Source organism: Hippoglossus hippoglossus, chromosome 16 (genome assembly GCF_009819705.1).
Source record: "Hippoglossus hippoglossus isolate fHipHip1 chromosome 16, fHipHip1.pri, whole genome shotgun sequence".
NCBI classification, from domain to species: domain Eukaryota; kingdom Metazoa; phylum Chordata; class Actinopteri; order Pleuronectiformes; family Pleuronectidae; genus Hippoglossus; species Hippoglossus hippoglossus.
In genome coordinates, this window is record NC_047166.1 from 11,368,616 (window position 1) to 11,395,649 (window position 27,034).

At 42.7% G+C, this 27,034-nt stretch overlaps 3 protein-coding genes across 4 annotated transcripts in view; 1 reads left to right on the plus strand and 2 right to left on the minus strand.

Moving 5' to 3' along the window:
- Positions 1-295: 295 nt before the first annotated feature.
- On the minus strand, positions 296-5,927 carry osgin2 (oxidative stress induced growth inhibitor family member 2). Its single transcript, XM_034612278.1, has 6 exons — positions 5,466-5,927; positions 2,987-3,079; positions 2,770-2,906; positions 2,327-2,518; positions 2,137-2,228; positions 296-2,051 (listed from the first exon to the last, which is right to left on the minus strand). Exons 2-6 carry the CDS (start codon positions 3,051-3,053, stop codon positions 887-889), a joined length of 1,653 nt encoding a protein of 550 aa, XP_034468169.1. The 5' UTR covers positions 3,054-3,079; positions 5,466-5,927; the 3' UTR covers positions 296-886.
- Positions 5,928-6,420: 493 nt separating this feature from the next.
- Positions 6,421-11,949, plus strand: gtpbp10 (GTP-binding protein 10 (putative)). The gene is made up of 10 exons (XM_034612279.1): positions 6,421-6,583; positions 7,106-7,299; positions 7,450-7,541; positions 7,891-8,035; positions 8,138-8,211; positions 8,296-8,348; positions 8,449-8,556; positions 8,821-8,898; positions 9,028-9,151; positions 9,332-11,949. Exons 1-10 carry the CDS (start codon positions 6,551-6,553, stop codon positions 9,541-9,543), a joined length of 1,113 nt encoding a protein of 370 aa, XP_034468170.1. The 5' UTR covers positions 6,421-6,550; the 3' UTR covers positions 9,544-11,949.
- The window catches only part of adam22 (ADAM metallopeptidase domain 22), a 59,580-nt gene continuing 42,888 nt past the window's right edge, over positions 10,343-27,034 (minus strand). The window contains exons 15-31 of one of the 2 annotated variants that reach the window (XM_034612270.1): positions 24,550-24,649; positions 24,302-24,373; positions 23,592-23,684; positions 23,005-23,085; positions 22,850-22,900; positions 22,677-22,740; positions 22,477-22,582; positions 22,271-22,390; positions 21,433-21,601; positions 20,717-20,828; positions 19,854-19,944; positions 19,459-19,512; positions 18,879-18,986; positions 18,226-18,326; positions 17,854-17,920; positions 13,722-13,845; positions 10,343-12,989 (exon numbers count right to left, since the gene is read on the minus strand). In XM_034612270.1, coding sequence (XP_034468161.1) covers positions 12,969-12,989; positions 13,722-13,845; positions 17,854-17,920; positions 18,226-18,326; positions 18,879-18,986; positions 19,459-19,512; positions 19,854-19,944; positions 20,717-20,828; positions 21,433-21,601; positions 22,271-22,390; positions 22,477-22,582; positions 22,677-22,740; positions 22,850-22,900; positions 23,005-23,085; positions 23,592-23,684; positions 24,302-24,373; positions 24,550-24,649 — 1,534 coding nt within the window. In that variant the 3' untranslated portion in view covers positions 10,343-12,968. Of the gene's footprint in view, positions 12,990-13,721; positions 13,846-17,853; positions 17,921-18,225; positions 18,327-18,878; positions 18,987-19,294; positions 19,315-19,387; positions 19,513-19,853; positions 19,945-20,716; positions 20,829-21,432; positions 21,602-22,270; positions 22,391-22,476; positions 22,583-22,676; positions 22,741-22,849; positions 22,901-23,004; positions 23,086-23,591; positions 23,685-24,301; positions 24,374-24,549; positions 24,650-27,034 lie in introns of those variants that run through there. The other variant, XM_034612271.1, reaches the window with a different exon arrangement.

A 27,034-nucleotide genomic window follows, 5' to 3' on the forward strand; every position in this document is an offset into this window, starting at 1 on the left:
CATAGTGTCATCAAAGCAATTGGTCAGATTTATTGATTTATGGGCGGCTGTGGCTGAGGGGGTAGAGCGGTCGACCTCCAACAAGAAGGTCGTGGCCCCGAATCCCAGCCCATGCCGAAGTGTCCTCATAGATATTGAATGCACTAATTGGAAGTTGCTTTGGATAAAAGCAGCTAAATGACAAGTAATGTAAAAAAATGTATATTAGACATTTCCAACTTTGTTTTAGGTGTATAGCTCCAACTACACTAGCTCCTACAACAGCAGTTAAAAGAACAATATCTGGATTTTTAAAAAATGTGGTTGGCTCAGAATAAACAGGAATGTTAAGTTTGCCACTAGTCAGTTCACATCTTCTGTAATAAACCTCTGCAAACAGTCACCACTCTTGGCTATGTTGCGTAGAATTCAGATCATTGCAGGTTTGTAAGCAGGACCACAGTTTGCTTTTAGAGAAGTCGCTTCTACAAGTTAGTATTCTTATATATTCTTTATAAAAACATGATTTAAGTCAAGTAAAGTTAGTAAATGAATGGATTGAAAGACACATGGTGAACAAATAAATAACCCTGATGAATAGAAGGTCCCATTGAGTTGTGAGGTTACAGATTGACTAGAAAACATTGGAACATGGTAGCTTGGACTTCTTGTGAAGTCAGACAAGACTCTTGAAAGCGGTCTTGTGTTTCTTTAGAAACTAATTGGTGTACATCCACTGTCTATTTGGTCTCTGTAAGTTCTAAAATGTCTAAGCTTTGATGAGAAAATACTGCATGAATGATCAGAGCATATTAAAACTCCCCCACACCTTTTACATTGGTTGCTAAAAGCACTCAAAATCTGTGCCCTACAACCAATGTGTACTACTCTCTTCTCCATCAGGTTTTCAAATGAAGTTGTTTCCTCCACTGCTGATGAGCTTTCCTTTCTTCTTGAGTCTCTTCAGCAGACAGGAGGCGATGCCTAGAGCGCCACCCTTCAAAAAGCGAACAAAGTTGTCTCCCACCAGCGGACCCATGGCAAATAGACCTGGTTCCTTGGTACACTCAAACGTGTATGGGTGGATGTCAATGGTGTTCTGCTTGCAAGAGATGGGTTTTGTTGGATCCTGACCCAGGTACTGGCCTTGCCCCTTCAAAAAAAACAAGTTGGGGTTGGTCCCGATCAGCACCAGGACCATGGAGATCTTGAATGCCTTGAGGGAGTTTATCCCCTGGAGCAAACACTTCATGTCAGACTGGAAGGACACCACGCAGTGTTCTGGGAAACTAGTGTAGTCGGGAAACAAGCCGACACTGGCGTTACCAGCCATATTACCTGTGGCCAGCTGGGGCTTTGGGCACATCTTGGCACATACCGAAGAGGCAATACTAACTGCCTGGGGTCTGTTAGGAGCAGAGGAGGTGGCCACATTTGTGTAGGTCTGAGAGCACATCATGTTGTAAACTTTGTGGTACTCTGGGTACAGGGTCTTGGGCAGCTGTTTGAAAATGAGATCTGGGTCATCTACGCTCTTGCGAAAGACATGCAGCACCCGAATGTTGCTGTTGCAAGCGCACAGAACTGCATCTGCAGCACTTAAACCGGCACCTACAATTAAAACCGGATCAGAGTTCATATCCAGCTTTCTCCGGCCTACAGCCAACCCCAGGTCTGAGATACTGTGGAATACAAATGGAAGGTCCTCCCCCTCTACACCTAATCGAATCGGTGAATCTGATGCACCAGTGGCAAGAACCACATTCTCAGCGAATAGACAGAAGGGTACATGAGTGTCGTTCTGCACCTGCTGGTATCCCCTTACTTCCCAGAGAACCCCCCCTCCTCCATCGTCTACACACTCAACTCCACTACCCTCAAAGCCCTCATTATTACCATCTCCCACCTGCACATCTCCTTCATCAGTTTGCCCATCATGCCCCCGGCAGAGTTTCTGGACGGAGGTCACATAGGTGTTGTCAACAAAATTCTTTTGGAGGCCCTTTAGCTGCACATAGTTACGGTAATAGGATGAGATCTCCTCTGGGGTTGCTCTGTCACTGGTTACATCCCTAGAGAGAGGAGGGAGACAATGAGGAACAAGGTGGCACTGAATTAAACTGAAGCTTGAGCCATGTCCTTGCTACTTGTCTTTACCTGCGTTTCCCATTGGTCAAGTCTCTGTAGTTGACTCCGGGAAGCTCCATCCAGATGCCAAGACTAATAGTCAACATGGAGCCTTCCATTGCCTGAGGAGGGAAATGCAAAATGTAAAAATGGACTAAAATAAAAGGATTCACAGAAAATATGGATAGTTACGTTTGGAAGACTAAACCTTGTAGCTTACATGCCAGGCACCTCCAGGTGTTGCCCTCCCCAGCACCAGATGTGGGAGGTGTTGCTGCTTGTCCCTCCTCCACTGAAGGACAGGAGGGAACTCATAGCCATAGTCAGCATTGGGGTGCAGCAGTGTGTCAAAAAGCACAGCCACTGGATTCCCTGACCTCCCCTCAAGACCTTCACTCAAATACTCCAGATCCTGTTGGAAAATGTCCACATATATAATAAACTTAATAACAAACTCTATTAATACAGCACTTTTCAACACAAAGTTACAAAGTGCTTTACAAAGATAAAATATGACGGGACACAGGCAAATAAAATCAGTCAATAATACAAATACAATGAAACAGATAGGACATATCAGATGAAAACGGTGAACTAGAATTAATAAAAACTTTACTTTACTTTATGACATACCGGAGCCCCTGTGAGGTCACTAGTATTTACCTGTTCAGTGATGGGTAGGTGCTTGGTCTCCTGCAGTTTCCTGTACAGTATTGGGTTTGGGTGGACAGTTGCCGTATCTAGGTAGGGTTTGTATCCACTCAGCAGGTAGGACAGACAAATACCCGATGGCCCGTTGCCTGAAAAACAAATCCAAGTTTAGTAAATGATGGATTAGTATCAAAACGGTGCACGCAGTATGCAAGGGCAAAACGTTAACCTATAATGACAACAGGGACGGTGGGTGGGTGCTCTTGTGGCAGAGTGGTCTCTTCCAGGAGAGGCATGGCTGCAACCTGGGCCAGAGCCGGCACTGAGGAGGAACAAAAAGGCAGAATTATAAAGAAAGATCTAGTCTGAAGCTGTGCATGACATATTTAGCTCAAATCAATCTGGTTCCGATTATTTGAACAGGTTCAAACCGGCTTGCTGTCTTTTTGTCTGCCGGTGTTGTTGTCCAACGTTAGGTTAGATCCTGTCACCATCCACCATCGTCAGCTGACTCAGAACCAGCCATTGAGGGGGGAAAAAAACCTTTATTCATCCTATTATTGTGCTTCCACACACAGCCATGACCCTCCCTGTCTGTCTGGGGCTTCACACACGTGGAAACACCCCGCCACAACACAACATACCCCCGGCTTTTGTCCTTGCCGTCCCGCCAATGTCCACACACCCCCTGTCCTATCAAACATGGCCTGCGGCAAATCTAGCCTCTGTTAACCCCGGTACCGCTTCCTAAACAAAAGGATGTTCTAATCAGATTTATGTAGGCTCAGGTCTGTTGTGAAATGTTGTCAGTGAGCATGTGTAGTGTGTGTTTGTGTGTTACCCGACAGTGCCATTGTGTGCCCGCCGGGCAGCAAATCCCCTCTGATCACTCCTCCGAGTGGGCCCTAATCCCACTGGGCCTGTTTATGTCTTTACCGCCCCTTTCAATGGCAGCAGGATGAGAATGTGGTCCTGGCATGCTGACAGACCAAACCATCAGAGCTCCTCCCCCCTTATACCCACCACCACCACCACCAACACACACACACACACACACACTCCCGCCAAAACAACCCACCACCTACTGAAAGCATTGCCCACTTGCCCCAGTTTCATACTAACTGAATCACTGCCCACACTGCTTTTGTCTTGTATCCTCTACACTCTGGCTCACTTCCCTTCAAACTCCTATGTGCCCCCGCTGCCAGTGCAGTCAGCCTCATTTCCCATGCGCCCCTCCCTCCCTCCCTCCTCCCTGTCTGACCTGTGTCTGAAAGCCCACCGGTTGTCTTTGGTCGTCGGTTTGTTTACCTTTTTCAGTAAAAGCACTGGGATTCCACACATTGCCTGCTCTGTTTGGAGAATGTTGTGCCCACAGTTGGTAGCTTCATACTGGTATTTCCACGCCACTGCTCAATTTGTGAAGCCGCACAATGTTTACAGTCCTCAAAAGTGGATTTTTGCCAGAACTTTCAGGCCAAAAATGTGTCTCTTACTGTAGGTGGATTGCCTGAGATCCCATCTGGTTCACAACTAATTATTTGAAATGAAAGATTATCACCTTATTCTTTCACAGAAAATACTAAATAACAAAGTCTCCCCATGTGGTTGACATAACAGTAGTAAGGAAGTCACTTTAGTCAGTTTACTCCAGCAACAGTATGCATGACAACACTATCTCAACTTTAAGATGGAGTTTTCAACAATATCTCAGATCAACAAGATTATTTAGTCACAGCAGTTTGTGTTTGTTTGGAATAGTTGTTTATTGAGCCCTTGAACAGAGAATCTCAGACTGCAGCTCGCATCTCTCAGAATGATTATCATAGAGCACATCAGTCACTGCTTTTGCATCATGTGTTATCTGAACCTGCAGTGCCATATTTCTGAGATGGAAGAGTGGGACTAAATCTTTGTGGTTTATTCTGTATCATTTACCAAAGTAAAAACAATTGCACAGTTGATCGTACAAACTGCATTACCTGAGAGGAAAAGTAGGAATGTTTCAAATTCAGGGAAACATTGAGAACACACCCACATCTAAAATGTGATGACGATAGACACGTCCCAACCCAAGATGTTGGATGACTTCACTTTAGTTTGGTTGTCTTTCTCCCTGCCCTTTGAGCAGCATGTGTGGACGGACCACACTTCTCTAGAACACGGTTTTCTGAGTATTTTGGGCTGAAAAACAACTGAAACTCAAAGCGAAATGTTTATATTTAAGTCTGTTGAGGTCACATCATTAACACAACATTACAGTTACATTTTGAATCCCCCTGTTTACATGTACTTCAAATGGAAACGATGCATTAAAAATAAACGCGTTTCAAGCTGAGTTTTCTAAATTTTCTCCCGATTTGGTCTGAAAGGAGCCACGAGCTACAACCTCATCCTTGCAACTTGTGCACCTTGCAGGTAGGTCGGTTACACAATTCTGTGAACTTTAAACCCAGCTCTATACTGGTTCCATCGCCCATGTGCATGCTGCTGCTGCGGCACAGCCAACACTGATGGAGCAGCATGGATGATGTGATCCATCTCACACATCACCCCCATGGACCCACGCAAGCTCCAACCTCCCACTATGCGCACTCCCAGCTCCTTGCAGCCCGAGTCCAATGACTCACAAGAAGCACATGTCACCATCGTTGCATAATTCAGGTCAAACACACATGCAACCACCCGCCAAGAACATGGTCTCTTACCGCGCTGTGATCTATCTCTGTATCTCCCAGTGGCGTCCCGTTACATCGACCTACAGCCGCATCTCTGGCCGTATAAATACAGGCAGACACCGGTGGGAGGATCCACGCGACTGTCCGGGATGTTGCACGAGATGAGAAGCCAATCTCGTCATCACACACGCGCGCACGCACGTATACCGAGCAGACCTGGTATATTCAGGTCGGATCAGCCTGAGAATCTAGATCTCTGCTGTCCTGTATGTGTGTGTGTGTGTGTGTGTGTGTGTGTGTGCGTGTGTGCGCGCGCGTGTGTGTGTGTGTCTCTGTATGTGTATGTGTGTGCGTGTGTGATATAAAGAGAAACCGGGTCCTGCGCGCTTTTGTCCTCACATGCGCATCTCACGCTGCACTGGCAGGCGCGTGCACGTCGTTAGGAGGACAGAGGCGGAAGATGCTGAGCAGCACCAGCAGCAGCATCTCCCTGTTCACACTCCTGTCTGAAAGAAACACGTGGCACACATATGTAACTTATGTCTAGAATGTTTTTTACATTAAAGGGATAGTTCACCCAAAAATGTAAATTCACTCATTAGCTACTCACCACGATGCCAATGGACAGGTGTTATTATCCGTATACTTAGGTGAAGTATTAGTACTTACTGATGCCTATTTTTGACTCTTGCTGCTGTAATATTGCAAATTTCCTCATTGAGAGACTAATAAAGAATTATCTTGTCTTCACTTATCTTAAATTATCTTGTTATTAATGTTTAGAATTTAAAAAATAACTGTTGATAAAATGTAGAAGTTGTGTACTTAACTCGAGTAAATGTTCACGTTATTTGTTGTCTATTTGCAGGGATACAACATTTTATTATAGTTTTATTCTGTCATACGCAAAGTAAAACAAATAGTTGTGTGCTCGTATAAACCTTTTTCTAAACAGTCTATGGTTCAGTCCAGTTGCAGCTCCGTCCCGCCCCTCTGCTGCATGAGCCAATCAGCTGAGAGAAGTCACCTCCACTTCCTGTCCTGCACTAACACATGTCCACTAGCAGCTAACTCAGTCAACAGAGAGAAAACAGGGGCGACAAACTTCACTGAAGATGGTTCAGTTCAGCAGAGTCTGCCTCCGGAAGGTAAACACTGACACACACCCCATTACGATCTCATGAGACACATTTCATCCGCAGTTATGGTTTTATTTACGGCTTTAACGGTGACATTGGCTGCGAAGCTAACAGGCTAACTAGCGTCCAAACATCAACACAGACCAACTGGCTCTGTGTTCTCCGTTTGTATCACAATGTTAGGTTGTTACGATGCTATTATCTGTGACTGAACAGTACCAGAGTGAACGCGTTACTGTTAGCATGCTAACCTGGCTTGTTAAGTTTTATTGTGAAATCCTATGCATGAGAATTTGAGCAGAAACCTTCTTCTTAAATGTGAAAACTATAGTTTCAGAGTAAAACCCCAGAGCTCAAGGTCCTCTTACTTAATGGTGCACATCTTAATGAAACAGGACAGTTCATTGTAGCTCTTGGAAATACACACCACCATCTATAATGTTATTATGAATTATTATTAATATTTAATGGTGTTCCTGGACACATTTGTGAATCTCATCAGTCTAAAATCTCCTTTTTACCATTTTGCAGTTTGGAAACTTTGTGGACAATATCCGTCTGTATGTTCGCGGCGGCAGCGGCGGTATGGGGTTGCCCCGTCTCGGGGGACAGGGAGGAAAAGGAGGAGATGTTTGGGTGGTGGCAGCGAACAACCTGACGCTGAAGCGGATCAAGGACAAATATCCTCAGAAACGTTTCCTAGGTGGAGCAGGAGCCAACAGCAGGTTAGTTTCTCTCAATCCAACCTTGACTTTTCTCTCACACACAAAGTCAGAGGTTAAGTTCAAATGATGCTTTATGTCGTACAATAGATGCTAAGATCTGTCAGTCAGAGCTGTTTTGTGTATTTATTGTGAATTTTATTTTATTGACAGTGTCCGAGCACTGAAAGGAGAGAAGGGAAAGGACCTGGAGATCTTAGCTCCTGTCGGTATCACTGTCACCACTGATGATGGCAGAATACTCGGTAACATGTCATGTGTTGTTCAAACATTTTAAAGTGAATTAGTATATTTGACAGATATTTTACAACTGTATTATAGATAAAAAGAAAACACAAATACAAACAAATATATATAACTTGAAAATGTACATATTTTTCTGACAATCTTTTCTGCATTGTTTATTCTGGAAACTAAAAGCTTTCATGTAGTTGCACATCATAAACGCTGATACTGATATGTCTGTGGAAGGCTCTAGTTTTGGCTCTAGTGTCAATAAACATAAAGAGGCAATGATGAGAGAAAAAAACTAAACAAATGAACGGTAAAGATGAAGGTATGTGTTCTGATTTTTAACTTTTGTCCCCCTCCAAGGTGACCTGAACGCTGAAGGGGAACGTGTGATGGTGGCGAGAGGCGGCCCAGGAGGCACCCTCTACTCTGCGTTCGAGCCCAGTAAGGGTCAGACCAAGAACATCCGATTCGACCTCAAACTCATCGCTGACCTTGGCCTTGTCGGGTGAGAACAGAAACACACACTAACATATTGGTTCATTTCAGCTGAGGCTCAAACTGGCTCCATGTGGCTGTGAATGTCTGATTTTCCCTTTTGCTGTGTCAGGTTCCCAAATGCAGGAAAGTCTTCTCTGCTGACGGCCTTGTCTAACGCCACACCTCAGATCGCCAGCTACGCTTGTATGTACACGATGCTGCACATGTGTTTACTGTGAGTGTGTTTGATGTGTTGCTGTTATTTCTAAAATCTTCGTTATTTTACAGTCACAACTTTGAAGCCTGAGATCGGCAAACTGATGTATAAAGATTACAAACAGGTATGGGAATGCTCCGTAGTGTTTGTTATCTCCGGTAAATAAGTGTCCACTTGTTCGTTTCTCTTCGAGTTTTGGTCACATTATAGTTTCTTCTCTGCAGATCTCTGTCGCTGACCTGCCGGGCCTCATTGAAGGGGCTCATGCAAATAAAGGAATGGGCCACAAGTTCCTGAAACACGTGGAGAGAACCAAGCAGCTACTGTTTGTTGTGAGTCAGAAGCCTCAACTACATATGATGAATTTCAATGTGGTTAATTTTCGCTAGACATTTAATTTATATAAAACTTCAATAAACAGATATTACAAACTGCTTCACTTAGAAGGACAAATAAAGCTCAAGTGAAATAGTTGGTAAAAGAAACTTAAAAAGAAACATTACAAGTACATTATTAAAAAGTTATGTCAAAAACATTTACAAATTACAGGTTGTGGTGGTGATGATGGATCTTGTTTGTGTTTTGTCTGGCGGCAGGTTGATGTTTCCGGTTTCCAGCTGGCGAGTAAAACCCCCTTTAGGCCGGCCTTTGAAGCCGTGCAGCTTCTCACCAAGGTGAGAGTGATACTGTCACTATAATCTCACCTGACCTGAATCTTCATCCATCTGCCTCATGAGTACCATTTATCTACCTCCTCCGTCTTCTTCTTCTTCATCCTCCTCCTCTTTCTTCTCCACCTGAAGGAGCTGGAGTTGTACAAGGAGGAGCTTGTGTCGAAGCCTGCTCTGCTGGTGGTGAATAAGATGGACCTGCCCGACGCTGAGGACAAACTACAGGAGCTGAAGGAGCAGCTACAAAACCCAGAAGGTAAATTTGATTAATTTGATTTGCAGTTTTATTCCTTGAGGAACAGAAAAAATATATCAGCTCAAAACATTTGAACAAACCAAACACATCATGATGAAGAAAAAAAACAGGACAATAACTGACACTGGTCCTTTTGTTATGTTTGATTTTTAACAACCATTTATTTTTTCCCTCCTGCAGAGTTCTCTGATCTACTGCCTGACGACATGAGACCAAAGAATTACATCAGCTTCAGACACGTGGTTCCTGTCTCTGCCACCACCGGGTTTGGTATCGACAATTTGAAACGCTGCATTCGAGAGTCGCTTGATGACGACGCAGCCATGGCAACCAAAGCCATCCATCAAGAAAGACTGCAGGCACTAAGGCAGACATCACACGAGCATTCATAATAAACACGGACAGCGTCTCGCAGGTTTCAGTCGGACTTACAGAGCACGATGACAGCGGAGTCTTATCCTGTCTGCTGAAAAAAGATCAAACTGGTGAAGTGGAACTTTCTTAAACGTCACCCACCCGTGACAGAAACAGAAACTCTGCTCACTGCATTTCAAGGACTTTTCTTTTGACTTTCTTATTGACCAACGCAGCCAAAATAACATGTGCTGTAAGTTTGGTTTCGATGCTGAAGAGGTCCGTCTCTATTCAGAAAAGATGCACTGTAAAAGACTGATGTTAAGTAATGGAGCAAACAGATTCATAAACCTTTACTGAAAAAAGGTCAAGCCAATGCAGCTTCAGCACCAGATACATTGATGATACAGAACTTCCTCAGCAACCTTTTCTGTTTCATCTGATTGTTAATGAAGGTTAAGATGGTATTTATTTGTATGTGTGTGTTGTACGATTCACTGACTTTTACTCACACGATAAGAGACACTGACGCCCCAACGAAACGGGGCGTGTAAAACTGGTCTTTATGCCATGTAACAGGGATCAGGGGCATGTGGTCTGCAGCTGTCAGTGACTCAATGCACCACAGGAGAAACTCGGAATTAAATCAGCAAATAAATTGAATATAATGTGAATCAGTCGTGTCGGGCTGATTCTGGAGCCACTAAATAAGGTTTGTACTGGTTCAGTGCTTCCCTGTAGTGTTGAAATAATAAAACAATCAATAAATAATCAGTTTTCCAGTATGTATGTGCTGTTTGTTAATAGAGGCTATTAGAAAGGGCAGAAAAGACAGTCGTGTTGATGAAAGTTTTATTTTATATTAAATATATTACAATACTGAATGATTAAGAGGGGAAAAAAAATCCGGGGATTGATTTTTGCATCGTCGTATGTACAGCATACAGGCAAAAATGTAAAAAAGTAAAATCAAAAACTGACAGCAACTACAGTATTTAGATTTGAACTAGTACACGTGTGGTTTTTTTAAGGTTCCTGGAGCGGAGTGCCGATGTGTCCGGGCGGGATGGGACAGCGTGGGTGAGACTGGGTGGTGGGTGTGCTCCAGAACACAAATACATTCAAGTCTCTGGCCACACAGAGACAGACAGCTCATGCGTGCAGGCGTTCGCCAGAGTCCACCCAACGTGTGCAGGTAGGCAACGGCAGATATGTTGGGGGGGAAATGTTGACAGCCGTACAATCAGAGAAGTGACTGCAGCCTGTGTGGTCCCGTCATCCAGTGCAACATCCGCGACACCAGGACAAAAATGTCTCGCTGTAGCACAGTACTATGATGTTAAGAATATTACAACCTGCGCCGCTGGACGCTGAAGAACCAGAGCGAAGACTTAAAACGCTCTGGATGAAGGCAAATGATTCAGATCTCAGTTACAACACGTGTGTCCAAAACCAATAAGATACAGATCAGCACATGCCAGAGGAACGAATGTGTAAAAAAAATAAAAAATAAAAAGCTAAAGTCTTCATGTTTCCATTCAAACTCATTAACACAGAATTACAATAATGCACTTAATAACTGTCGGAGTAGTTGCTGTACATAATGCTGAGAAAAAAAGTGAACATTACAAAGGTACTTAATAAAAAAAGATACTAGTAGCAATATTAGTCCAATATTGTGACAATCATATTACCTATACAGTCCTAATGCATACATGAATTACAAATGAACAAGTGCCAACACCAGAACAAAAACGAAACGACGGTAGAATGACAAACGTGAGGCCCTTAAGACGACGGCTTCTACACACGGTAGAACAACGAGCTGTAACTGTACAGAGAACTGGCTGATGTGAGATTAGTCTCCACAAAGATCCAACTTAAATATCTAAAGATGTCCGTTCCCAATCCCGTCTAAACCCCCCCGTGACTTCCTGCCATGGAGCAGAAGCAGTGAGGGTCTTTTCGGTGACATGCTCCCTTCTCGTTATTTTCTTACAGCCTACCAGAGAAATAACTTAATTTGATATAGAACTGTCATGCTGTTGGTCTTCACAAGCTCGAACAGCAAGCACTGTACAGCATAGTTAATCATTTACAAGCTAAATATCTCAATCATCAACAGCTAAATCCAAAATGCACATCTCAATCACGATTTTTCCAGATCTCATCACACGTTCGGTTTTAAACATCCAAATGTCGAATCGTGGAAAAAACTCTCAACTTCTTAACATCATCAATGGGAAAAACCTTCCAAAAGCCACGCGAGTGAAAAGTGGTAAATCTATAACTACACCAAACACATTCCCTTCACACAGGAATGGCACATTAAACTATTTCAATTGAGCTAAATCAACTTCTCACTGTGCCACAATCAAAACTTCCTCTTCACGCCCGTGTGTTTCTCCCAGAGATGAGTGACACCAGTGCTAATATTGAAAAAACAAAAGAACACGTTTACATTCTGCTGTGGATGGAGAAAGCTATAGAGGTCACAGTCACACAGGAAAAAAAAAAAAGCTGGAGGGAGGAAAGAAGAAAACACGGACAGAAGAACGAGTGCGGGGGGTCTCGACACCCATCTCCAGAGATCCGCTTCTGTCTACAACACAATACAGCAGGAGGAGGATTACCTTCCTCTTTCAAAATAAAAGCAAAAAACATACTCTTTGTATTTCACTGTACATATTTACACAAACAAACCGAGGGACGGGAGGAAGAGGAGCAGGGTCGGGTCCATGTCATGGGTTATGGGTTATAAGTGGTGATACAATATGAGTTACCTATAGTGGAGAGAAAGCATCTAAGCCTACAGACGGTATAAAATCACTGCCCCCTCGCATGCTTTCCTCTCACATCGCTCTTCTTCTCGTCTTTTCGCTCGGAGGAGGTTGCTGATAATCGGGGTTGTCTCATGCATACAGTGTTGGGAGTTTCTACAGTGATTTCACGTGCGTCAAAAATGAGCCGACGAGTCCAGCGATGCCGTGTGATGCCGTGACCCGCTCCTGGCTCTGCTGAGCTTGGGACCACTCGTGGAGCGGTGGGTGTTGAAGTGAGTGTGATGAGAGGATGTGTCGAGGTTTCAGGGATTGTGGGAGAGGGGGGGTGTGGTGGTTGGGGTTTGGAGTCCCGTTGGTGAGGCCTGAGCAGACTGGAAGAGCTCAGTCTCAGCTCCAGCTGGTCTGGAGTGATGTGGAGCTGGTTTTCCCCACCGGCACTCTAACGTCATCTTGTAGTGATCCACCGAACATCTGGCTCGACGGCCTCGGAGATGCATGTACACACCGACTCACACACACCTCTGCCTGTTTCCACTCCAGTTGGGGGCTCTCTCTCTCTCCCTGTCTTTCTCTTTAGTCGCCGAGAGTCAATTTTGTTTCATTTTTGTGTTTGTCATTCATAGAAAAGGAGAGACAAGTGTAGTTCCTTTAGGTCTTTTGCAAAGTGGCTGATACGGCTGTTATATTGAAGTCTCCCACAGCTGCAGAGACAAGAAGAGGGAGGAGAAAAGTACAGAGAAGAGAAAAGTTATTTCAACATTTGACTTCACTGTTTGTTGGTTGGTTTGTATGTTTGTTGAAAAACAACTTAACGGATTTCCACGAAACTTGGTGGAAGGATTCAGTATGGGTCGGGGTAAACTTGGGGTAAACGTCTTACAATGTGTTGTAAGACGTTTTTCAACATTTTCACGGATTTCCCATTGATCTTGATGAAATAGAATTTACAGGACTGATAATGATAACTGATATCACTCAGACAGCCCATAACCCTGCTAAGGCCTAACGCTCAATCCAGCGGCGCCAAATTACAAACAATCATAGATATGAGTCTCAGTGTTGAAGAAAGTGAAAAAGATATTCCTGGATCCGGCCCCTGATCGCTATCCAGAGCAAAATAGAATGGGTTCTTCCCTGACCAGTACTGCATCTTTCTACAAAGGTTTTGTGGAGTTAAAAATATCCAGCAATGGAAAACAAGACATTTGGCATTTCTGTCAGCAACTAATTCAAGCTACCAGATCCAGGACTGGTCCACCTCCTATAAAAAAATATGTACAGAACTCCAGCTCCAGTCTGAAGCTCAATACAGGCCATAAGATTACGACAACCGGTGCAGAATCTCCACTGGATTTGAAACCACTCGTCCTGACACAATCAGCCTCATAATGTGGTTTTATGTTACATGATGTGATCACATTGATGATACTCACCCTGGCACTCTGCCTGTTGGCTTTCCTCTGGTCATCGGGGAGAGGGGGCATGGGGTACGGATATTTCCTGCTGGATGCAATGGATCCTGTGGAGGAAGTGGGAGACTTGGCGGGGGATAACGTCCTGAGGGAAAGAGAAAGTGACATTATCAAAAACATCGCCTCTTCCTTTTCTATCCAGCGCAGCATTACGTTGGCCAAAGACACAGGACGTTGAGCTAATGTTGGATCTGTGACTTTGGGCAATATCCTTTTTGAGCAGCTCTTATTATTCAGTGATGCTGCACAGAGAGCTTGCCCTTAAAAGCTCTTATCACCGTTTGCCTCAGAAAGACGGATCGTGGCATCTGTTAAAATAACACCACCCCTCAGCTTTTATGGTCAACCTCTGTCCACAGTATGTACTTCTCTTTCAGCTGCACACAGGGACCCAGCTGCGGTGTGGACAGTCATAGTCCAGCATCACTATGTCTTTAACCTGCACTGACACACACACACAAGGCCAGAATTTGCAGGGATATACTTTTAGCCTCTGTGGGAAAAGAAAGAGCATGCTGCTAAAGGTATATCCTGCTGAGAGCTGTGCCAGTGTGTCGTCGTGTAGAGTTGGATCAGTATGTGTGCTTGAATGCTGGGAGCAGATGAGGTGACTGGGACGGCAGACCAGACTGAAGCTGGGTGAGAGGAACAGACACAGAAAACCTGCCCCATGTACAGTAGCTGGTTTATATACCACTGTAGCTGTGTGGTGATCAGAAATACAAGCGCTGGTCAGAGTCGTGGAGAGAGCGGAGACTTTGGTTGAGGAGACGGCTCTAAAAGATCTTTTAATAGAAGCACTAACAGCAACAGCTCCTGTGTTATTAAGCAACTCTGTAAAACTTATGCTTTGGTCATTGTTTTCTAAAAATAAATTAGGTTCTTACTGTTAATTTCATGATTAAAAAAATTACAGCTATCAGTGTCAAGGACTTTGCAGAAAAAAACAGTTACATGTGGGTGCACAGGATCAAAGACGTGCTAGCCTCACTGTTATTATTCTTATCGATCTGAGGAGAGTCCTTGTGCTCCACACGGCACTACGACAAGTGAGTCCTACGACGTGTGCACAGATTTAATCCTTTTTCTGTGGTATTTTAGATTTCTTACGATATAATTTGCCGTCTAGCTTTTGAATGACATCGTATTAATTTCTTTACTTTGATGTTTGTATTCTTTTTGTCTGTCCTCTCTGAGAAGCGTTTTGTAACGGCTGTTTTGAAAGGTGCTAAATAAATAAAGTTATTATTATTTTCATGCTGTTGATCCAGCGGTCATCAAAATGTGGCATCAGGCATGTTTTTTAGTCTCACTGTTATTCCCCCCAAAACTCCTCCCATTGCATTATTTTATCGCTGTTGGTGTTATAATTTACAACCATAACACCTGGAGAAGGTCTGAATATAAACTGTATATATTTTTGTTTTTATTCTACATAATATTGCTTTTTTTATACTTCATTGTATGAACGCTTTATGCATAATTATTTATTAGTTTATTGTTTTTATACCAAGGTGGATTGGATCAGTCATTTCTAATTGTTATTGTCCACTGTATGGGGAACCTCTTTCTTCTGTTCTGGTGTTATATGTAAATTAAATGCATATACAATTATTAACAAGAAAAAATATTAAAATAAATGGAAAGTTTTGGGCTGGAAAGAACCAAACAGTGAGATCACGTTGTCAAATGGGGACATTATTGAGGTTTATGTTCTGTAAACCTGCTATAATCCTCCATATCTCTCCACTCTGTTGCACTGATTCAGTCATTGAGTAAATGTTACAGCAGGCGGAGGGGCAGGATTGTGCTCCTGGACACAGTGAAGGTCTATAGATTACAACGCTGACTGACTGCTGAGGTGAAGAAACAGTCAGTGTGCTAACATGGGACCAGAGCTCTACAGAGCCTGTGAGCCCAAGAGCTTCCTCGTTCTGAAGGAGACCTCGTGTTTGTGAGGATCTATAGACCTTGGACACGATGGCTGAGGTGGCCTACAGTTTGTCACAGCAGCTCAATGCTGGTGTCACAAAATGTTTGGCTCAGAAGTGACATCACACTGATGGGAAGGCACGTCAGGCCACAGGGGAGCGAGGCCGGGCCGACACACGGACACGTACTGACACGACAACACTGAACATGCAGAGGTAAGAAGAGGCGGAGGGGGAGAAGCAAAGGAGGGGATGTGGAGAAATAAGGAATAAAATTATATCTGCAGTATAATAACTGTAACACGAGCACAGGCGGCAGCAAGAGTCTTATTACAGCAGGAAATAAAAATCTGCAAATTAAAATGCAGCTGGTTAAAAAGAAGAAAATGGCTTTAATAAAACGGCAAAATATATGATAAAATATAAGGCAGAAAAACTTATTTTCACCATCTGTTTCTTTTTTTAACTAAAGACTATAACTCCCAGCATGCCAGCTGTTGAGAACGCGTTCTCGGAGATTTTATTTTCAAACTTCGGCAGAAAAACTTTCCCAGATTGGTTCTAATTCCTTCTTTCCTTGACAAAAACGACAAATTAAATGAAAAGTGAGGGGGTTTTAACAAGCGTGTGGGGAACAGGGACATGGTCTGAGGTAATACCTAAGGTAAGGTCCTTGAGTGTTTTTATTCACATCTTGTACCCATTTAGTTACATCATAAATCTCTGCTTTGAAGCGAGGGGTTAAATACCTGTGGGAGGTAGGGGGGTGTGGGGTGATGGACACAACACAAGGAGGGGGGAGAAGAGAGAAAAGGAAGGAACAGAAATGAAAAGGAAGATCCCCAGAAACAAGTATTGGGAGGGGGAGGAGGAGGAGAGAGGAAGAGGAAATATTTTTAGGAAAGCAGAGGAGAGCAAAGATAATCTGAACAAACACCAAGATGCAGTAGAGAAAATGGTGAGAACGATGGCGGACAGACCTGCGCGTGGTGTCGGATGTAAACAGCACCATGTCAATGGCAAACAACTGTGTCGTGTGTTACAGGCTCACTTGCACATGGGTTACATGTCACATCATTCCAAGCGCCAATGCCTGTCGCCACTCAGGCAGCCTCATGCTTGCAGTGAGAACAGGTGCACTGCAGACTGTGCGTCATGTGCCAAGACCTTCAGGCCCACAGACAGGAGGCAGCCAGTGCACCATTCATTGTTCATTCACAGTCAACAGGCGGGAATGCAAACATACTTCATTTGGTTATGAGCAAAGTTCATAATATTTGTGTATAGAGTACAGCTTCACACGTTAGAGAGGAGCTGATGTGAACAATGTGATCTCACTTATGACTTGACCAGCTGATGAGCCTCAGTACAATACTCATTAAAGCTTTGGTCTGCTAGTAGATAATAAACTGTATATTCTTTATTTTATTATTGTCAACGAACCTCATGAAAAGACCAAAACAAACAATAAATTGATCCTAATTGCATTTGGAGCCAGAATCTGTGCAGTAGAGATCAGGGACTGGAGCCTCGACCAATCATGAGTCAGTCTCATCTATCAATCAAAAGGTTTCACCCCATTTATTTAGCATCAAACATAAGATAAGAACTACCTAAAATGACAGAAACAATCTTGAGAAAAATGAATTTGATGTGTACTTATTAATTTTGTCCATGTCCCATCCACTAACATGGAGGACACAGGACTTATGACCTATTCTGCAGCCAGCCACCAGGGGTGATCGAAACACTTTGGCTTTACTTTTGGGGAGCTGTCATGTCGTCCATCTTTATATAGTTTCTGTCTCTAACTCAGCAAATGTATATTCATCCACAAGTGAAAATAGTTCCCCACAAATACACACATTTTTTTTTAAATTATACATTTTTAATGAATTACATCCTCTGTAGGAAGTACTCAGACTGAAGAGTGATGAAACTTAAGTGTTGAGAGAACAAACTAAAACTTTTTGGTCTTTTAATTGGATTTGTTGAGGTACAAAATTTAAAAATAAAGAATAACATGAGCTTTATCCTTTAAAAAAATCCCAATGACTGGCCGATGTGTCTGTTTTCAACCAGAGCTTCTGTTCATCTGTGAACCTGAACGTCACTTTGATCACTGACATGACAACATTACCAACTTGCCCCAACGAACTTACTCTGTGGAGTTAGAGCGAGCACGAAACTTCTTTCCTTTCAGTTTCTTACGATTTCCGCTCAGATTTCCTGCAGAGAAACAGAACATAAACACACACTTAACGTAGAGATAAATATATTATATCCTCACAAAGTACTTACTGGGGGTGATGTATAATGCAAGAGAGAGAGAACATACTGTACATGAGCAGTGCTGTAATGTCTTTGGTTTCCCAAAGCAAAAGCGGGAGAATTGGATTGAATATTTTGGTTGTGACAAAGGCTACAAGCCAGATTGTTTTATCAAAAACAAACATTTCAGTCCTTCTTTGAGAGTTAAATTTAGTCCAAGACCAGCACAGATATCTGGAGATGAGTGGAGATCTGTGTGTTACCTTGCCACGAGTTGCTCCTCGGTCGCCCGTTTTCACAGATGTCGGAAATGTGTTTGGCATCTGGGATTCTCTCACTCCATGAGTGTGACAGCCCGTTAGATCTACACACGCACACACATACAGCAAGGACAAAATATTATCAGTGCAACATTGTCTGTCTAAACTGACAAATCCTTAAATGGTGCTGTGCTCGTGTTGCAGATGTAGAGACGAGGGAGAGGCCGAGGTAAATGACGAAGAAGACGAAGATGCCATCGCAGCAGATGGCAACATTATGACATGTGAAACAGCATCATGACCTCGGAGTGTGACATGATGTGAGCACAGAGGCGAGAGGGGATTTCTGCCAATTATCATTCTAAACATTTTGGTCCAGTTCCAAAATGTTCACAGATAGATACACATAGTGAAAGCCATGAGAGAAACAAAGCACAATATGAACACACATGAGCACATATTGAGCGTCTCTACACCACTGCACACAACACACACACACAGACACACACACCTACACCCACACACACAGAATTACTAAATGAGTGATGACGAGATGAGCACACCTGAAGCCAAACACTGAGATGTTCTGAGAAATGGATGGGATGGAGGGAGTGAAGGACAGGGTGCAAATCTGCAGGTGCGACAGGCAGGCTGACCTCTTCTTGGAGCTGCAGCCGGAGTTGGTGCTGACACCCGGAGGCATGTCACTGTAAAATGAATCTGCGTCCCCAGGCTTTGTTACATAGTCACCTGGGGGCATTTGCCTACAAATACAGAATGACACTTTTAGATGGAGGGAAACACAATCACAGGAAAAATACACCTTCAAATATTAATACAGTTATTTATCAACAGTTTATGATGAACAAACTATATATTTTTTCCTTTTTAATAATTGCATTACAGTTTTGTTGACTTTCCATACTGAGTGCAATATCTTGTGGCTGTATCATAATCAAATCCTCCTATTAGTGATGTATTTCTCGAATATTTCTTTCTCTGAGTAATTTTTTCTCACACTGGGCTTTTGATAATTTTGGAGAACGAGGTCTGTGGACTTATGACTTTAGACTTATGATCAATAACTAAACACTTTGTTTATGCAAAAATTAAACCCATGATGGGAAAATAACATTGCCGAGAGAACACTAACGTTACAGCTCACCTGAGCAAACCACAGCTCTGACACTTAAAATCAATGCAACATTATGGAAAATCGTGTTAAAGTGAGCAAACCGGCAGAATCTTCGGTGAACCTCAGACTCCACATAGCGTCTCTGCTTGTAGCTCCTGTGAAGAGAAGAACAAGGACGATTGTTGACTTGTGATTCCTCAAAATAAAACAACACTACATGAGACCCGATTGGGACTTGGAATCACCTCAAACACATTTTTTTGTCTTGCTTTGTTTGAATAACTTTATCGTTAAGGTCTAAGATTATTGTGCAATTCACAAGATAAGAGGAAAACTCTGAATGGGCTGAAATTATGTGTAACTGAAATTAGCTTTCTTCTTTTCAGTCCTGATAATCATCTCACGAGTCACGACCCCTTTAGAGTTCTCGCTGCCAGCGGAGGCTTGGGAGCCGATGATTACAAACCTCACACGTGCAGGCTGCAGGGACACTTACTTGTAGCACCAGGCTGTAGCAGCCATTACGAGCGCGAGGAAGAGGATGGAGCCCGCGATGGCCCCGATGATGATGTTTGTACTGGTGATACCTGAGACAGAGGAAGAGGAGGAGGAGAGGAGAGTGGGGAACCATTTGTGTGTTAATTGGATTGTGTCATGTTTCCTGATTCATGTGGACACACAGGGATACAGAAACCACAAAACACTGCGGCAGAACATGAAAACACACTACAATTAGCAGGAGAAGTGTAAAAGGAGAACAAGAGGGAGTAAACTGAGAAAACATTAACCGCTGTCGCCCGTCGGCGCTGCTCTGAGGGGAACTTACATGTGGAGTAGGTTCCCAGGTTCACGATAACAATAAAAAACTGATTAAAAAAACCACAACTTGACAGTGGTGAGCTGAAGTGGGGGTGCGAGAGGAAAAGAACGAGGAAATGACATCGAAGACACGACAAATATAATGGGAAAAAAAAGAGAACTCAAATCTGACCTCAAGTCACTCCATCAAAGACATCAGCCTGTCGACAAAGAATGAGTGTGAAAATAATGACAAACAAAAAGAATGACATGAATGCAGCTGGTTTTAATGAGCGGACGGGAATCCGACACAGAAGCTAAAATAAAACAGAAATGAAAAGATGAAAAGTAAAAAACAAAGAAAAAGCTTGAAATATTAAACATATTAACATTTGGGGATCTGTGAAGATGATAGAATAAGAACTGGAAGAGATAAAGTCAGGGAGACCGAGCCAAGAAGCACTGGTTTGAAGTGCAGAGGGAAGTGAATGACAATAAGGAGCAGAGTGCAGAAAGCAGAACGCAGACAGAGGTGTGGAAACAGAGCGTCAACACATTTACCTGAAACCGCGGCGGTCGGCCCCACCACCAGATAACTGAGCGGAGACGTGGAGTTACAGTCGTCTCCAGCCCAGCCCAGGTAACACACACACTTCAGATCACTACTGCAAACCTACAGTGGGAATGTAGAAAAGACATTAAAATAAAGACAAAACACATACACATCTTTAAATGTGAAAAATGTGGTGCAAAGAGAGAAATAAATATATTTCCAGAGCAATAAAAAGCGTCATCACATATCATGCTACTACTAAAAATATTGTATTATTTAAGTATTTAAGTTTTAGGACCTTTAATATCCCCTTTTTATCTGGTTTTACTTCCTGCCCATTGAGTATCTTATCTTTATTTCATCCCTTTCTTATCTATTTTAGCATTTTATTTTTTTCTTCATCATTTTCTGATCTCTTTTTGTGTTTTTATTAGAGGTTAAAGATTTATTTGAATTTCATACTTTCAAGATGTATGTGTTTTTAATAAAAACTGAATTTAAGAGGCTCTGAAAAAAAGTAACTCACATTCACACAAACATGACTCAGGTTTTCTCTGAGTTCTGAGTTTCCAATTGTATTTGAAGCATGAATTCAGTTTTGGTCAAAGATATTTGACCTTTAGTTCACAGTCATTCAACTATCCGGAAAGAAACCATTTGTAAGTTTATGTTAATGTAGGTGTGTTTTCTGTATGTATGTGTGTGTATGTATGTGTGTGTGTACCCCGTGTCCAGAGCAGATGCTCTTGTCAGTCGTCCCGGGGCAGGTGCTGAAGTTGAACTGTTGGATTGGGAGACATTTGTGATTGAAACAGATGCTGTCTGTACTGCAGGCCGTCCCATCCTCGACGTATCCCAGGTCAGTGTCTCCGTCAATCACCACGTGAGCGCCGCTGAGCAACAAACATGACTGAGTCACTTACACAGCATTTCATGTGGTACAGATAGAGTTCAGTTGAGGTAACAGTGAGTTGCATGGTCACTGTCATCTGCTGTGTAGAGTGCACTCCAAAGGTTATTCTGTTAGGGTGTCATAATGTCTCTCGACCAGTTTCATCAACGTCCTCAAAAAGCAATTTACTCCGTGCCTCAGAATGATGTTACGATGTTATGAATAATTCAGATTATTATTGGAGAGGAAATTACTTTTTTGGCAGATTACTTTTGGCAGTTGGTGACTTTGGAAAGATCAGTGCCCTCGCTTCTTGACCCTGATGATGTCTTAGACAAAAGTCAGACTTAAACGTACAATATGTAACTTCGGACACTAGGGGTCTAGTTGACCTGACTCAGGTTCAGGTCATGTTCACGGATGAGCTCATGTATTAAAATTGTATTCACGTTACATAGCAAACAGTGGAATTTAAAAACAACCGACTGGCTAACTGGCGAGCATGTGTGTATTTTTCCACGGGTAAAGCAGATATGATGCAATTAAAATGTGACCACAATGAAACAACCCATTACCTTGAATGACATTGGGGATTTCTCTGGGTTTGGACATTACAGGAAACATTTTGGATATTGTACAAGTCAACAAAATGTATATCAACGACGTGTACCTGCAGTCAAGAGAGGCGCTGTGTCGGGCCACGGAGAACGAGGTCATCCCCCCTTGCAGCTCTCCGAGTCGCGGTGCAGGTGAGATGTTGGAGCACAGCAGGTAGCCACAGTGAACATCCCTGAAACACAAAGGTGCAACCACAGATCATTTAAAGAAAAACCCCCAGAGCTGCACGGGTTACATTCATGGAGAGGACCCACTTACTGTTTGTTACACTGGATCCACGTGTCTTTGTCTTTCCCACAGTTGCCTTTCTCCGTACCCTCGATGTTGAGCTTCTCGTAGCAGAACTTGTCGGCCGCCGTTGCCTCTGAGGGAGAAGGAACGCGACACAATCAGCATTAAGACGAACAGTGCAGGAAGTTTGTGTCTATCTGAATTCATCATGTAGAAATGTTACTCACTCTCTCCCCAGATGTACTTGCACTGTCTGTCTTTGGTTTTGCACCTTCCATTGAAGCAGCGACCCTGTAGAGGAGAATATAGTTTAAAGATACATCACCAGTGCACAAGTATGAGCTGTTTTTATAAAATGTTAAATACAGTGAGGCCCAGTGAGCACTGTCAAACATCTCACCTGATCCTTTTCACACGTGTAGCCGTCCATCTTGTGCACATTTTGTGGACACTGGAATAAATCAAGGGAAACCCCTCAGAGACATTGTGGTGCACAGTAGGAGACACACGTGTAGAAAGTTTAGAGTAAACTGTGCGAGGGAAGCTCACGCTCACCTGGCTGGAGTTTCCTGTGCAGTTTTCTGGGATGTCACAGTCATTCACTGCATCTCGACACACGACCCCCATGAACTCCATCTGCAGCAGCGTGCAATAAAGATTACACAGACTCTGAGCATGTTTGTAACGTGTAAAAACTCATTCATTCAGCTGAATTAGTGAGAAATTCATCTGTTGGAGTTTATCAATGTATTTTTTCTGTCCCTTCTTGTCAGATTGTTGAATTGGGCAGTGTTCTGTCAGTGTATGGTTATTATGTACTTATAAACAGAATATAAATGGAAATGCCTGATGACGGTTGCTTAACTGAAACTGAGCTGGTAAATGAATTCACTATAAAGGTTGATACTGTGCAGGAAAACACACTTTTCTCTTATCAGGAGCAAAGACTGAGCATAACTGTCTTTGTTAGTGATTTCATCCAAATCTTGTTTCAAAACTACAGAATGATTTCATTGCAGATGGATACCACATGGAGACTAATGACATAAGAGTCCAAATTCTTGAGAGGTAATTCCTTCTGCTTGGCATCATGGGTAGTCAGCACCAGCAGATGGAAGGTGCAGCAGTAAACTGTCCCGTACCTGGCAGTTGTTGCAGCAGAGTCCGTTGCTACACTTTGAGCCTAGAGTCAAAGTACACTTCTCACAGCAGGTATCCCCCTCTCTGGCACACTCCTAGAGGACAAACACAACACAACATATTAATCTATATTATATTATAAAACATATTATACATGAAATTATAATGTTAATAATAACAATTTATTTCTGTAGCACAAATTTAAACAAGCTTGCAATGTTCTTTACAAAACACATGGGTATAAAGCAACACAGAACAAAACAAGACAAAATAAATATAAGGAAGATAATACAACAGAAAATAATATAAACAAACAAAAATCAGGCATTCCTATAAGAATATGTTTAAAGCAAAGATTAAAAAACAGGTTAAGTGCTGAGTCTAATCTCAAGGTAGGAGTTCAGAGACTTGGGCCTGGTCTGACATAAGAACTACTAGGAAGTGTTAGAAGAGTTTACGTAACCCACTAAAACAAAGTCTCTGTTGACAAACTCTATAATCAATGCAATAACCTCACGCAGCTCTTTGATTCCTCCTGGGAAATTACCTCATTAGTTCAAATTACCTCCTCTCACAGAAAGTATGACACAGTCGGTGGTTCTGTTGTTGGGAAATTAGCCCATCACTTTGACCTTGATTATCGAGTTAACCCTTTACGACACCTCTTCCCTGTTTGCATTCATCCAGTCCCTTGTGCAGAGCTGTCACTCACCGCAGGACTGCCGCAGTCACACTCCTCTCCCGGCTCCACAAAGCCGTTACCACAGATTGGAGGGTCCAACAGCTGAGGGGGGGGGGGGGGAACGGGCCGAATTAACATGGAAAGTTCTGAGAAAACACCTTTAACTACATGTATATATATGATGTGTGTGTGTGTGTGTGTGTGTGTGTGTGTGTGTGTGTGTGTGTGTGTGTGTGTGTGTGTGTGAGTGAGTGAGTGAGTGAGTGAGTGTGACATGCCTTCAGAGGTTTGTTGAACAGACACGCTCCTCCGCCGCTGTTCAGGAAGTTGTGGTACTCCCCCACGTTGCAGTCGGAGAACCTCTTGGGCAGGTAGAAACTGTTCAACACAACCATATGATGCGGTTACTGAAGCTGCAGTACAGACAGGACCCTCAGATAACAGGGGAAATAGATGGGAGTGAGAGGACTCGCTCACAAAAACACACAACAGGACTTTTCAAACCTCACATTTAATTTCCGTGGAATACCACAGCAGATTTGTCATATTGAATTAAGTTTGTATTTCTTACAATGTCATGTTTTATGACAGATACTCACAGTTCAGGAGATCCTTACAATAACATGGAGGCGGATATACAGTGTAGCTAACACGGCCAGAACAGGGATGGATATGTAAAGAGTAAATGGATCTAAGATGAATTTGTGAATTTGTCCTGGAAATGAACCTGGATATTGTGGATGATTCACTTTTCAACTGTTATTGCATCATCATTTCAGAAAGAAATTCAGCGTCATTTCAACATCCAAACTATTTGTCAGAATCTAATGCAGCCAAAGGTCCAGAGTTCACTCTGATGTCTTAAAACGATATCGACCCGAACCTGAGCAGCACTTAAGCATCATCATCCTCTGCGGCTGTGTCAGGCTGTGGATGATCAGGACTGAGTCAGGAAACAATGCAATAACAGAGCGACTCGGGGGCTGTGAGAGGTCGGAGCTACTTGATATGTGATGTGACTAAACTACGGAGATGATTGGTTGTATAGGAACGCAGTAATGAGGCTTTGATGGTGGATGAAGTACACTACAATATCTGACAGAGATTTCCAAAACTAATTGGGTTTAAAGTTGGCGTGCGGGATCGGTGTCTTTGATTTCAAATTTGTGGTCAGGGTTGAATCTTGTCAAAAATCTTGTAGTGTGCATCTCTTTTTAAACAGTAATAAGAGGTGAAACAAAGATGAAGCGTGCTTGAATGATTCACTGGTCACCAAAACAAGTACAATCCTTTTTGGACTAATGTTACTACTCAGCCATGATAAAGACTTTTCATTTCACAGTACTTAAGACCATGGGATCAAAATATGTATTCCAAAAGATTACAATACAGACACTACTGTTATTATTTGTAGAAAGTGCTTAGATTGACTTAGTTAAGCACGTGGACACATTCTGCACCGAGAAAAGGTTCGATAGCATCTTAAACATCTTGAACCTCCGTCAAGTTATGAAACCACATATAAATTCACTAGATCCAGATTTTTACTTGAATCTTCACCAAATTGTGCTCACTCATAAATATCAGTCCCCTAAACGGGATTGTTTTCATCAAGATCCATGAATTATTCTCTCACAATGTTCAAGAAAGGGAAAAATAAAATCAGTTGTATAGATTTTGTGTAATTCTACAAACTAACAAACACAGATAAAAACAGAACCTCCTTCTTCCTTCCTTCTTTCACAATCAGCCTATCACCCCCAGTGGTCACTAGAAGACGTGGCAGTGTATATACGCACAAAGCCACTGCAACACTGCTAAACCGTGCAGGCTGATTCATGTCCACAACTTCCCTGTGTCCTTTTTCAGTTTTATTTAGTCTGATAATGTTGCCTTTGAAATACATATGTTGTCCTGGATCTTTCATGGAAAGAAAATAAACGTAAAAGGAAGCAATAGAAAATATATCGAACAATTCAAAATCCTAACTCGACCATAATGTTCAGACAGTAAATTGTGCGTCTCTATGGACTGTGCCCTCTGCTGAGTTTGTATTAGGTTTAGTTAGGATTTAAGAGGCCCGTAATAAGCTGCCACACACACTGCGCAGGAATACACACACACATGAACAGACAAATACACACACACGCACACGCACACGCACACATACACACATTATAACTAAACCCTGTGAAAAAATGTGAAATAGTTAGTAGTAGTCAGGTTAGGTAATTCACACATGCAGGTGCTGAGGGATAAAAAGAAACTTCCGTCAATGGACATGACTGAGGTCGCTCATTGAATACAAGTGTCTGAAATACCATTGACTTTGTTTTAGAGAAAACAGATCTAGGCCAGATCCATTCACAGAGGACAGCGCAGAGTGACCTGTCCTCTGTCATGTGACCTCGTGATCTCATAGTCGGTTTATTATGGAAATCCAATAAAGCAGGATCTGGACAGGTAGTGCCGGGGTGTATACTGTTGTTACAGGGAAATGAGGGAGACAAATATTGGCCTAAGATGAGAATGACATTGCAGACTGTTTCAATCGGTTAGACATGGACAAACAGAAGTGATGAAAAGTTCTGACTTTCAAAAGGTCAGGAGGGAGAAAGAGCTTATCGATAATCAGAATAACCAAATTAATAAAACTCTCTGGGTTGATCGGCCGGCGACATCGACCACAAACTGAAAGATTCACATAAAGTACATGTGAAATTGTTTAAAAATGATATTGAAAAATACAGCCAGTGCATAATA

Coding starts and splice junctions, on each gene's coding strand:
- osgin2 (XM_034612278.1), bottom strand. CDS start 3,053: ATGCCTCTCCTGGAAGAGACCACTCTGCCACAAGAGCACCCACCCACC. Junction 2,907..2,986: donor CGTCCCTGTTGTCATTATAG/GTTAACGTTTTG, acceptor TTTGTTTTTCAG/GCAACGGGCCATCGGGTATT. Junction 2,229..2,326: donor CACCTGGAGGTGCCTGGCAT/GTAAGCTACAAG, acceptor TTCCCTCCTCAG/GCAATGGAAGGCTCCATGTT.
- gtpbp10 (XM_034612279.1), top strand. CDS start 6,551: ATGGTTCAGTTCAGCAGAGTCTGCCTCCGGAAG. Junction 8,212..8,295: donor TCAGATCGCCAGCTACGCTT/GTATGTACACGA, acceptor GTTATTTTACAG/TCACAACTTTGAAGCCTGAG. Junction 9,152..9,331: donor GCAGCTACAAAACCCAGAAG/GTAAATTTGATT, acceptor TCCCTCCTGCAG/AGTTCTCTGATCTACTGCCT.